This window comes from Carlito syrichta, unplaced genomic scaffold, assembly GCF_000164805.1.
Source record: "Carlito syrichta isolate Samal-C Ts95f unplaced genomic scaffold, Tarsius_syrichta-2.0.1 Scaffold316384, whole genome shotgun sequence".
Taxonomy (NCBI): Eukaryota; Metazoa; Chordata; class Mammalia; order Primates; family Tarsiidae; genus Carlito; species Carlito syrichta.
In genome coordinates this window covers 158,970-169,854 of record NW_007260480.1, presented here as the reverse complement: position 1 = coordinate 169,854, position 10,885 = coordinate 158,970, and the positions used below count along the sequence as shown (strand labels likewise).

At 59.7% G+C, this 10,885-nt stretch overlaps 1 protein-coding gene across 1 annotated transcript in view; it reads left to right on the top strand.

Annotated features, from left to right (window-relative positions):
* The window catches only part of GLIS1 (GLIS family zinc finger 1), a 91,149-nt gene that overhangs the window by 71,331 nt on the left and 8,933 nt on the right, over nt 1–10,885 (top strand). Inside the window, exons 8-10 of the mRNA XM_021707117.1 lie at nt 1,503–1,683; nt 5,291–5,417; nt 10,558–10,714. Coding sequence (XP_021562792.1) covers nt 1,503–1,683; nt 5,291–5,417; nt 10,558–10,714 — 465 coding nt within the window. The remainder of the gene's footprint in view (nt 1–1,502; nt 1,684–5,290; nt 5,418–10,557; nt 10,715–10,885) is intronic.

The window sequence follows — 10,885 nt, the reverse complement described above, 5'->3', positions numbered from 1 at the left end:
AGTCTGAGGCAGGCCTTCACCCTTCTGCTCGTGCCTTCCTTTCAGCCCAGCAAGCCTCTCACTGCTCTGTCTCTCTCTTTTTGCTCTCCGTTTCTTTAACCTGGCAACCCTCCGTGGCAGCACCAAGGTACAGTCATCTTTCTGCTTCCCCTCCCCAGAAGTCCCTGGGCCATCCGTACTTCTGTCTGTTTCCAAGGTCGGCCCGGCCTCTCCTCAGCCCGGCATGGGCAGAGTTGCCTTGAGGTCTTGGGGCGGGCGGGTCCAAGCAGGCAGGACACAGCAATCCCTGCACTCACACTGAGAAGCGTCATCTCCTCCAAACATTCTCCGGTGCCCTGCAGTCCCAGGAGGGCAGAGGGTCCTGGGAGATCAGGACTACTACGTGTGTTCAAAATGGGAAGCTTTAGGGACATCAAGCCCCAGCAGCAGCCGGAGTCCCCGAGCAGGGTCTTCAGGAAGTCCCTGGGGAGAGAGCAGAATTTGGTTAAAGCCACGGGCCTCCTGCCTGAGGTCACGCTGAGACCTGGAATGGATGGATCCCTCTCTAGTAGGGAAGAGGGAAGAGCGGCCCAAACAAACCCCACCGCACAGGGTGGGCAGCACTGCAGGTGGGGTGCTCAGGCCTGGGGAGGGAACCAAAGGTGGAGGAATCTTGGAGAGGAAGCGAAGTGGGCTGGTGGGAGAGGCGAGGAGTGTCCTGGGGGTGGGACGGGAGGAGGCTGGGACTGCAGCAGAGGCCAGTTCTCAAAGGGCTTTCGGTGCCCAGAGATGGCCTCTATTCTGATAGCACCAGGGAGCCATCCCAGGCTTCAGAGGTCAAGAGCAGAGCTGTGAGGAAGGTCCCGTGGCTGCGAGCATGAGGGGGAGACTGGGGCCCGGGGGTCAGGCGGAGCCTGGCGGGAGTCCATGAGAGGCGGTGGGGTGGACTTGGTGTCCACCTTTCACGTTCTGGGTGCCCGGTGGGGGCTTGAGGGAAAGGGACTCGTCCACTGCCCACACAGTGGTGTCGCCCCCAGCCTCCCCAGCCCGGTGTTCTCGGAGGTCCAGTTCCCCTGTGGCCTCCGTGGTTGTTGAGAGGAGGGCCTGGACTGCTCGGGACCCTGGGAGCAGTCTGGGGACTCTGGTCCTGCCGGCACAGCGTGGTCCATTGCCCTGCCTGGCCCACACGTGCGTCCCGCCATGTGCTCCACCCCTCGCCCCTCTCCCCCTCCTGCTTTCCAAGTAGTCACCTCACTGCGCTCCTTGCTTGCTGGCTGCTTCTTTGCAGCTGTAGGACACAGACAGGGTTTTTCTCAGAGCCAGGGTCCAAGCTAGAATTCAGTTGGCCTCAAATTGCGGAGCAGAAAAGCCAGACTCCCAGCCTTGCGGGTCACCAAATGGAGATACGAACCTCCTCCCCCACCCCAGGCCGGGCACCTTCCCCACACCTGGGCAGGGCTGGCCATGTCAGACCCCTCCTGGCCCGCAGCCAGCCCCTCGCCCAGTCATCCTCCCCACGGCAGGTCACACGGAGGGACCCTGGCCCTGAGGGACGGGCCCCCGCTCACCCCACCTGTGCCCCCAATGTTCCAGAAGCCGTATGCCTGTCAGATCCCCGGCTGCTCCAAGCGCTACACGGACCCCAGCTCCCTCCGCAAGCACGTCAAGGCCCATTCAGCCAAAGAGCAGCAGGTGCGTAGGAAGGTAAGACGGCCCCCCTCACCCAGCCCCTCCCTACACACGCCACGGCTGCCAGCCACCACGTAGTCAGGCTAGCGCCCATGCTCCCTGCGTGTGTCCACCCGGAAATGCCACTGCACTCATCCATCCATCCATCCACCTCCCACCCGGCCCCTGAGTGTATCTGCTGGCCCCAGCCCTTCCTCCTCCCCCAGCCAGCTGTTACCCACCTATAGACCCCCCCTCTAGCTCTTCATCCCACTATCTGCCCACCGCCACGACTTGTGTGGGCACGGGGATGGCAAACATGGAAAGCACACTCCCTGTTGTTCATGGTGAGAGGGTGGCCATTAACACTGAGAGGGGTGACCATAGAGGTGCACAGAGAACCCACAGGGGTGCAGATGAGGGGGCCTTAGCCCATCTGGGTGGAACCAGGGGCCCCAAGGAAGACATGAGGCCCAGGGCCAGCTACTGGGTACCCCACGACGAGCTCTGCACCCTGGGCGGCGCCTGTGTGCTTTCTGTTCCTGGGCTGTCAGAGGGTGACAGGAACTGGCTGTGGACAGACACAGGAGGCACAGATGAGCAAGTTTATACTGAGGTCTAGAACTGCAACTGGTGCCAGCTGAAAACTCGGAACAGAAGTTGGTGTGTGGGGTGTGTGGCTTCAGTAGTCTTGAGGAAGAAGGAAGCGTTGGGTAGGTGAGTTCAGGCAAGTGGTTGCACCCCGGAGAGTGACCGGCGTCAAGTGAGGACTGAAGCCTGGAGCCCACCAGGACAGCAGGCACTCATCTGTCTCTGGTCTGAGCAGCGCAGTGAGGAGGAGAGGTGGCATGGGCAGGGCTAAGTCCAGGAGACAGTGGGTGCCCTGAGGGGTCATACACGGAAAAGAGACAGGTCACCTTGAGGGGTGACTCTGGGGAACATGCAGAGAATGGGTTGGGGTGGTTGGAGGGAAATCGGGGCAGGGAGGCCTCGCTGGGGAGCAAGGGAGATGGTGGGGCCGGCTCGGAGCAGAGCAGGAGGGGGCACGGGTGGGGGCTGTAGGCTCCGCTGGGACACACCGAGGGGCCAGGCTGCAGGAGAGGGACAGGGCTGCCCAGGGCAGAGCCTGGCTGGCTGGCTTAACTGGGGCCATGGGAGTGGGGTCCTTGAGTGCCAGGGGGAGTGTGGGGGTGAAAGAAACACGAGTGGTCAACTCAGGGACACCGGCATGACAGAGGAGGGCAGAAGGCAGGCCCAGCAAGATTTACAGAGCACGCCGTGTGCCAAGCACTGTTCTGTGAACTGTGGACACAGCCTGAATGAAACGGACCCATGGTCTGCAGGCTGGAGGGCGCAGGCCGCTTCAGTGCCCTGTGATGGGAGCAAACAGTTGTGGGGCGCCGGGAGCAAGCAGGCCTCGGTGGGAAAATGATGGGGGGGACAGCCTGGCTTGGGACTTTGGTCTCTACCCTGTAAGCGATGGGGAGCCGATGGAAGCTGTGGACAGAGGAGGGATGTGGTCCGAGCCTAACAATGAGCTCGCTGCTGAAAACCCTGTACTCTGAGAAGGGTGGGCTTTAACCCAGGCGCGTCCACGACTCAGGTACTCTGCCTGGCACTTCACATCCTGTATCTCATTGAGTTCTCACATAACCTTAGAGACCAAAGTGGGAGGATTGCTTGAAGAGTTTGTGACCAGCCTGGGCAACATAGCAAGATCCTGTCTCAAATACAGAACCCTAGGCATGGGTACTATTTTTATTCCCGTTTTAGAGATGTGGAAACTAAGGTTCAGAGAGGTAACAAACCAGCCAAGAGTCACGCACCCCAGGAGTGGCAGAGCCAGTGTCCCATCCCTGGCTCGTCTGTCTCAGAGCTTGAGCTTTTTCCACAGCTCTCAGTTCGAGGGCCCTGAGCAAGGACAGGGAACGGCCCGGGCTTCGGTAGGCTGGGGCCCCCCACCAGAGAGGCTTCTGCCCCACGCGGACCGCTGTCCAGGGACTGGAATCCTGCCCTGTTCCCAGGCCCATGCTTGGCATGCACTGAGCCCCAGGGACCTGGGGCCGCAGATCTGCAAACTTCCCAACAATAAGCATCCATTAAGAGCCATCGGGGATGATGTATCTTTCTGGGTAAAGCGACCCTTCTATTATGACAAGTCCTTGGCAGCCCTGCTGCGTTTCAGAGAGAATTAGAAATGCTTTTCTTCCCTGATTCTCCTCTCCTGTTGTTCCTAATCCAATCGACATTGCGGTCTGCAAGAACATGCCTTGGCCCTCTTCTGCCAGAAACTCAATTTACATGGAAAACAGCTGCTGGGTCAGGGAGCCGAGAACCCAACTGAGGCTGGGCATGCCTCCCCCAAGCCTGGGTCCTGGCCCTTCAGCCTGGCAGGGTGGAAAGGCCCTCCAGGTTGACTCAACTGCTGTGTGATGGGGCACAGGACTCTCACCTTCTCTGGGTCTGTTTTGTCCCTGGTCAGATGAGCATTTGGACAAGCCAAGTTCTGGGATTTCCCTGGGAGAAGGGGCCCTTCCCATCCAGGTGCCTGTTCCCCTCATCACCCCGTGTCCTGAGGGTCCTGCCTTGCCCTCACTGTCTGGAGAGGGGAAGACATTCGCAGGTAACTGTCTTTGGGAACAGCCAAGGGTTGCTGGTCAAAGACTTGCTTGGGCTCTGGGCACACCCCAGCCCAGACTTGCTCCAGCCAGACGACTCCAGTGCACACAGCGATCCACGGTGCCCAGGTGGGCTGACAGCTGGGGTTTGGCCAGCCCTGCACACGGCCCTCACAGAGCATGTCCCCATCCACTGTGTCATTTCTCCTCTCGGCAGTCTGGGGCGAGGGTGACTATTGCTGCTTATGAAGGCAGGGTGAGCAAGACCCAGAGAGGTTGAGTGACTTGTCCAGCATCACACAGGGAGCAAGAGGGGTGGAATGGGACTGAACCCAGCTCTTCATCCCTAGCCCTGAGCTGTGTGCATGGAACCGTATACCCAGAAGGAAAAAGATGGGTCTGGGGGGAGGGGGTGGGCACTCACCGCATACCTACCGTGCTGTCCTCCTGCCGTGTCACTGCCATGGCTGCCACGGCACGTGCCTCGCAGACCTTCAGCCACTATGGGTGGCCCCATCGTTGCACTCTGTCACCCATCTGGGTGTCTGTGCCGAGGCCACGCCTCCTGTGGGCAGCTCCTGCAGTGACTGAGTCAGGCAGGCCCAGCAGGAATTCCGAGGCAGCCCCTTCTTGGACACCCCCATGACTTCCAGCAGACTGTGGCTCCCTGAGGCCTCCCTGACTCCCTGCATCGCACTCCAGGAAGCTTGCAGCGAGCCTCGCCTCCCTCTTTCCCTGGGCCGAGGGCTCCCCAGCTGTCCCGTTACCTGTCACACAGGCACATCCCCTATTAAAATCCTTGCATGTTGAATCTCATCTTGGCGTCTGCTTCTCCAAGGACCCGGACGAACTCAGTCTTTACAAAGTACACAATTAGCCCATTTTATAGATGAGAAAACAGAGGCTTGGTGAAGAGAAGGGTCTTGCCTTGGGGCTACTGTGTGTCCCGCCCTGTCCCCTGATGTGAGGATGGCTGGTGGGCAGGTGGCCTCACCTAATACCCCCTCCCTCTGCTTGCTCCCCAGCTGCACACGGGCCCGGACCCCGAGGCCGACGTCCTGACTGAGTGCCTGGCCCTGCCTCAGCTCCATATGTCCACACAACTCACTGACGGAAAGAGCAGCCGTGCCCTGGGTCAAGAGCTGCTCCCAGGTATGTGCATGGGAGGCAGGGCCAGGGAACAGCCTGGAAGGGCCCTTTCCCCACCAGCAGTCCCTGAAGGACAACAGGGATGCTCAGAACACGGGCATGTGTGTCACGGGGCACCTGATCATCTGGACCCGGTTGCCTGTCTCTGGCTCCCTGCATTCCACCCCTCCTGTCTCTGCACCTCATTAACTAGGGGATGCCCCTTCCCATTCTCCTGGGCCCCCCTGCCCATGGGATGAGGCCCACACTCCTCTCAGCCTGGCCTCCAAGGCCTCGCAGGGCCTGGGCCTCCTGGCGGTCTCTCTTGGCATGTTGGATGCCGTTCCCTGAACACGCTTTGCTTTGTTCCTTTTCACCCCCGGGACCCTGTCCGCACCCTGCCGGCCTCCTCTTCCTCTCCCTTCACTAAGCTAGCTCCTGCCCTACCTTCCGGACCCATCTCCTAAACCCCCTCCTCCAGGAAGTCTTCCTCTGGGCTTCCCTTTGCCCCAGTGCCAAGCACTCTGGGCTGTCACTCTGTTTCCAATGTGCCTCCCCCACTGGACTGTGAGCTCCTCGAGGTAAGGGACAGGGTCTGCCTCATCCCAGGGTCACCGGCACCCGGCATGGGGACACAGGCAGAGCCGGCCAGGGCAACGTGTGCCTACACAACTGTTGCGAAGAGAGGTGGAGGTGCCTTGGGGCGATCCAGGCCCTTCCTGGTGGCCGTGCTGCCAGGATCCTCCACAGGGAGAAACGGCTTTCCAAAGAGCCCATTCTGCCCCTGGGCTCGACCTGGAGCCCCATACCCCCACCATGACTCCTGCCCCAGAGGGGGACACCAAGGCTCTGAGAGGTGGGCACCTTGGCCCACACCGCTTCCAACTCGCCGCGAAACCCTGTGGCCGGAACCCCGCAGGCCCCTCTAGCCAGGCACCCAAAGCCTCTGTCTAGCCGAGGTGGCCCGTCCATGCCTCCCAGCGGCCACGGGCCACAGGGCCAGTCTGGGGCCACGGCAGGAATGCCTGGTTTTGTGGCTTGGGAGTTCAGCCCAGATAAGGGCAGCATGGTCTTTGGATTCCAGCTGACTGTGCTCGTGTTCTAGCCTACCCCCAAAGCAACCGCAGCGTCAGAGCAGAAAGCTCTGCCCGCCCCTGGGAGTTCTTGAATTACTCCACCTTCTTAAACAGTTTTTATTTTCTAATGTTTTTACTCTTCCCCCTCAATGTTGAAGTTGCAGCAGATTTAAAAATATCTCAAAGTCCTCACCGAACAGCCTCAGGAAGAGAAGGTTTTACCCTTTCTCATGGGTCTCCCTTCCCAGGGGTCTGTGCTCAGGGGCACAAGGGCAAGGACGAAGGAGGGTGAGTGCCATGGGGGGGCCCGTGCCCTCCCCGTCAGCTAGAGGACCCAGCGTGTGGCCTGCTGGAATGGCAGGGCCGGATGGGGCGCAGGGCTGAGCCAGCCCAGGGATGAGGACGCCTCAATGCCAGCTCCCAGCGACTGGCCATGACGGCTTGGCGCTCTGTGTTCTAGAAGGATTCCGAAGCTGCTTCCTGACTCAGCAGGAAAGAGGGCTGCCACGGGTTCGCAATGCAGCCCACAGGGCCAGGGTCCTCTATCCCATCATTTTTCCCTTGGGAGGACTCAGGCCTGGGCAGGAGAAAGACTCACCCAAGGTCATCCGCAGAAGTCTCCGCAGATCTGTGTTAGAAGCCAGCCCTCCCTGATGCCAGCCTAGGGGTGGTCCTGGGGAGAAGGGGCGGGGCCAGCAGGAACATCTTCTGAGTGCCTGCTTGGGCCAGTCTCTTCACAAACATCGTCTCGTTCCATCCCCGACCACCCTTGTGGTGGGGTGTTAGACCCCTGCTGCAGGTGAGAGACAGAATCCACTGAAGCATGGCAGATGGGAGGGGCCCACACCTGCTGGAACTGTGACGGCAGTTGGTGTCCTCCCTGCTTTGAGCCTCAGTTTCCCTCCCAGGCCTGCTACAAAAACAGATGCGATTGTGGATATGCTCGTTTTTATAAACCCATGTGACTGATAGCTTTACCATCATTACTGTTGTTGTTGTTGTCCATGGTCAACGAGAAGAGCAGCTGCTTCCTCGCCTGCCTTAGGGTCATCAGCACTCGGCACGCATCGCCCGAGTGCCAGGACCTCCCCGGAGATGGTGCCCGTGCACGTCAACTACTGTGTCCCCACATCTGCCCCGTGAGGTGCTGCAGGCTGTGCTCTGAACCAGAGCCTACCGCCTCCCTGCTGCTAACTAACATGATTCCTCTGCCATACCCAGCACCTGCCGTGCGCCAGGCCCCATGCTGGGCCCTGTCCTCCAGGGGCTTCCAGGGCAGGGTTTGGGGGAGTGGGGAGACAGCCAGGCAAAGGGAGCGTCCTGGATCCCCTGGGGACTTGGGCTGGCGGCTTCTTCTGCAGGCCCCACGGCAGATGCCTGAGATGCGGTTGGGAACAGATGTTAGGGCCGGAGGTTAAGCGCTCACGGCTGATGATTGATGACACAGCTTCTCAGCCCGAAGCATTTTGGGGAGGACCCAACAGGGCCCGTGGCGCCCCCATCCCACTGCCCTCGCGATCCGGCGGTTCCTGTGTTCCCGTCCACTGCCTGTCCACGTGGCCAGCATCTCTAGTTCATATCCTCGGTCACCCACCACGTGTCCGTCTGCAAGGGGTGGGGGGCTGTACAGGTAGGAAGCTGGGCCCAGGGCCAGGGCAAAGGTGGGGGAGAGTCAGGGACAGATTCAGGGAGGGTTAGAAGAGTCCCGAGTGGCGGGGGAGGGCGTGGGCAGAGCTGCAGAGGGAGACAAGGGATTCCTTGTGTGAGGGCAGGATGCTCCCTCGAGCCAGCTCTCAGGAAGGCCCAGCTCTCTCCTTTGTAGGGAAGCTTGGGAACTCCTCAGGTCGGCTCGTCCCTAGCAGCCCAGGGAACGTGAGGGGCAGCGAGGACGTGAGAAGCGTGAGATCAGCATGGCTGAGGGAGAGGGCGCGGGACTTCCCAGGACTCCAGGCCTTCCCAGCTGTCAGACCCCAAATTGGTTCAAGATTGCCGGTGAGGAGGTGCTTCGGAGAGTGGTGAGCGGCTCAGACCCTGAGCGGCCGACCCTGGCCCCCTCCTCAGAAAGCCCCTTCGGCTGCCTTCCCCAAGGCCAGGAGGGAGGTGGTGGCTGCACGGACAGGTAGTGTTCTCCATGGGCGCAGAGGTCCCAGAGGTAGGGAGATGGCAGGGCTGGGGCCCAGAGCCAGAGGGAGTCCGAGGGCCCGCCCAGAGCCCCCGGGGTCTCACAGCCAGCAGTGGTGCCCAGGCCGGGGCGGAGCCCCCAGCCAGATATCCCGACCATACCCTGAGCTGGAGCCATCCCTGGCCCTGGCCTCAAACGGACTTTCTCGCCCTGCCGCTTGGGAGAGAGGCTTGACTGGCGGCCCTGACTCAGGGGCTCTGGGCAAGTCGTTTACTCCTTTAGATATAGTTCCTTCATTTTCAGTGTGATCATACCCATTGACAGTTGTTGAGGCAGTAAACTAGAGAGTATGGAAAAAGCCTGGCACATACAATTCTTAATTAACAGGAATTGTCTTAAGAGTTGAATTTCACCTGATGTAACATAGAGGTGCTCTAACTCGAGGCCAGGGGGGTCTCATTGGCATAGTGGGGTTCTTTGGGTGGTGGTTTTTGTTTAACAGATTCCATGTAATGGCCTTTATGGGGCATGTCCCTTCCATTTTGCCACAGTCTCCACCACTCCCTATTGTGAACTCCTACTGTTTCACTGATTTTGCCCCCTGCCATGCTGCCTAAGCTTGCCTCCCTGCCACAGCCCTGCTCAGTGCCTTGTAGCAGCCTCAGCCCTGCTCAGTGCCTCGTAGCAGCCTCCTGCATTGCAGGCCTGAGCTAGTGGGGCCAGCCTGGGATGAGCTAGCCTTGGAACCCCAACCAACTGAGAAGGTGAAATCTCCTCTCACCCCACCCATGAAGGGAGCCTGGCATCCTTATGGGCTGATAAAGAGCATTGGATTGGGATTCAGGACGACCAGAGTGATGAAAGTCAGCATGTAACAGTGGCCCATGGTGGGCACTGACCAGAGTGGACACTGCCCCCAGGGCCAGAGAGTCCTCCCGGGGCATCAGCTTGATGTGTTGACTTTAGGGAAAATGATGTCAGTTTCTATTAAAATTAAAATAAACGTGGCCTGGTTGAAGACACAGTGCGAAGTTGGTCCCGTTTTTTCAGCTGTAGCAGGGAACATCAGCAACGTACAACCCTTGTTCTGTCCCTCGCAGGCTCGAGTCCCAGAGTAGAGGTTCACTCTCCCTTGTGATTAGGGTTCCTTGGCGAAGGCGTTTGGGCGCGCTGGCCTCAGTAACGCCCACACACTCCATTAGGTCCCTAAAGCAGCATCTGACTCTGACCTAGTGGCCACCATTGATTTGTTAGCCCACCTGTCTTAACGGGTTAGATCTTTGAAGGTAAAAGGTGCATGTGTCTTCTGAATGTTTAGACTCTGAGGCTAGATCACAGCTGACTCTGCTCCTCATTCAGGACCCTTGTGCAGTGTACAGCCTCTACAGCTGTCCCTGGCAACCCTTCTCAGAGGTCTCTCAGGCCAGCCTGCCACCCACTAGTGCTCCCATCTCTTTGGAACCCTTCGCAGTGGCCATGCTTGCACACCTCTGGGATGGATGGCTGCTCTATCCAAGGGCAGCCCATTGCTGCCTGGTAGTAGGCACTGCCAAGCCCTGAGCTGCTGCCTGCCCGTCTCAAGCTTCTCTCCACCCCAGGGTCCCTGTCTACAGAACCCTTCTTTTCTAGAATAGCCCCACAGAGACCGGGGTGGCCTGCTCCATACACACCACTGCCCCAGTGCACACAGGGCCTGACCACCCCGTGCCTCCAATGGTCCCTTGCCAGTCCACCTCAGCTACTGGCGTGGGCCCAGCCCTGGACACAGCGTGTCCGCCGGGGCCTGGTCCGAGCAGAATGGGGCCATCCCTTCCCTCATTGGGGCCCCTAAACTTCTACAAATCCAACCCTACTCACTTCCTTCTTGTCTTTCTCCAGGGTCAGCATGCATGGCTCCTGGGCCACCCCTCCACAGCAATCTCCAGGGAGGGGCCCAAGCCCGTGACATGTGTTTGGTTTCCTGCAGGTGTGTATCTGGGCTCCATCACCCCCCACCACGGGCTTGCATCAGGCACCCTGCCCCCCACGCATGACGTGCCTTCCAGGCACCACCCACTGGATGCCACCGCCGGCTCCCAGCACCATCTCTCCCCTCTGTCCACGGCTGAGAGCGCCAGGGACGGGTATGTACGCCAAGCCAGCCCTCCTCCAGGGCAGCAAGGGGGCTGCGAGGGCAGGTGTCTTGATTCGATCTGGTGGTTATTGATCATGAAAATAACCGACATTTATTGTGCACTGACTGTATACTGTGCTCTAAACACTTTCTATGTAGATTTCACTGGTGCCTCACGATG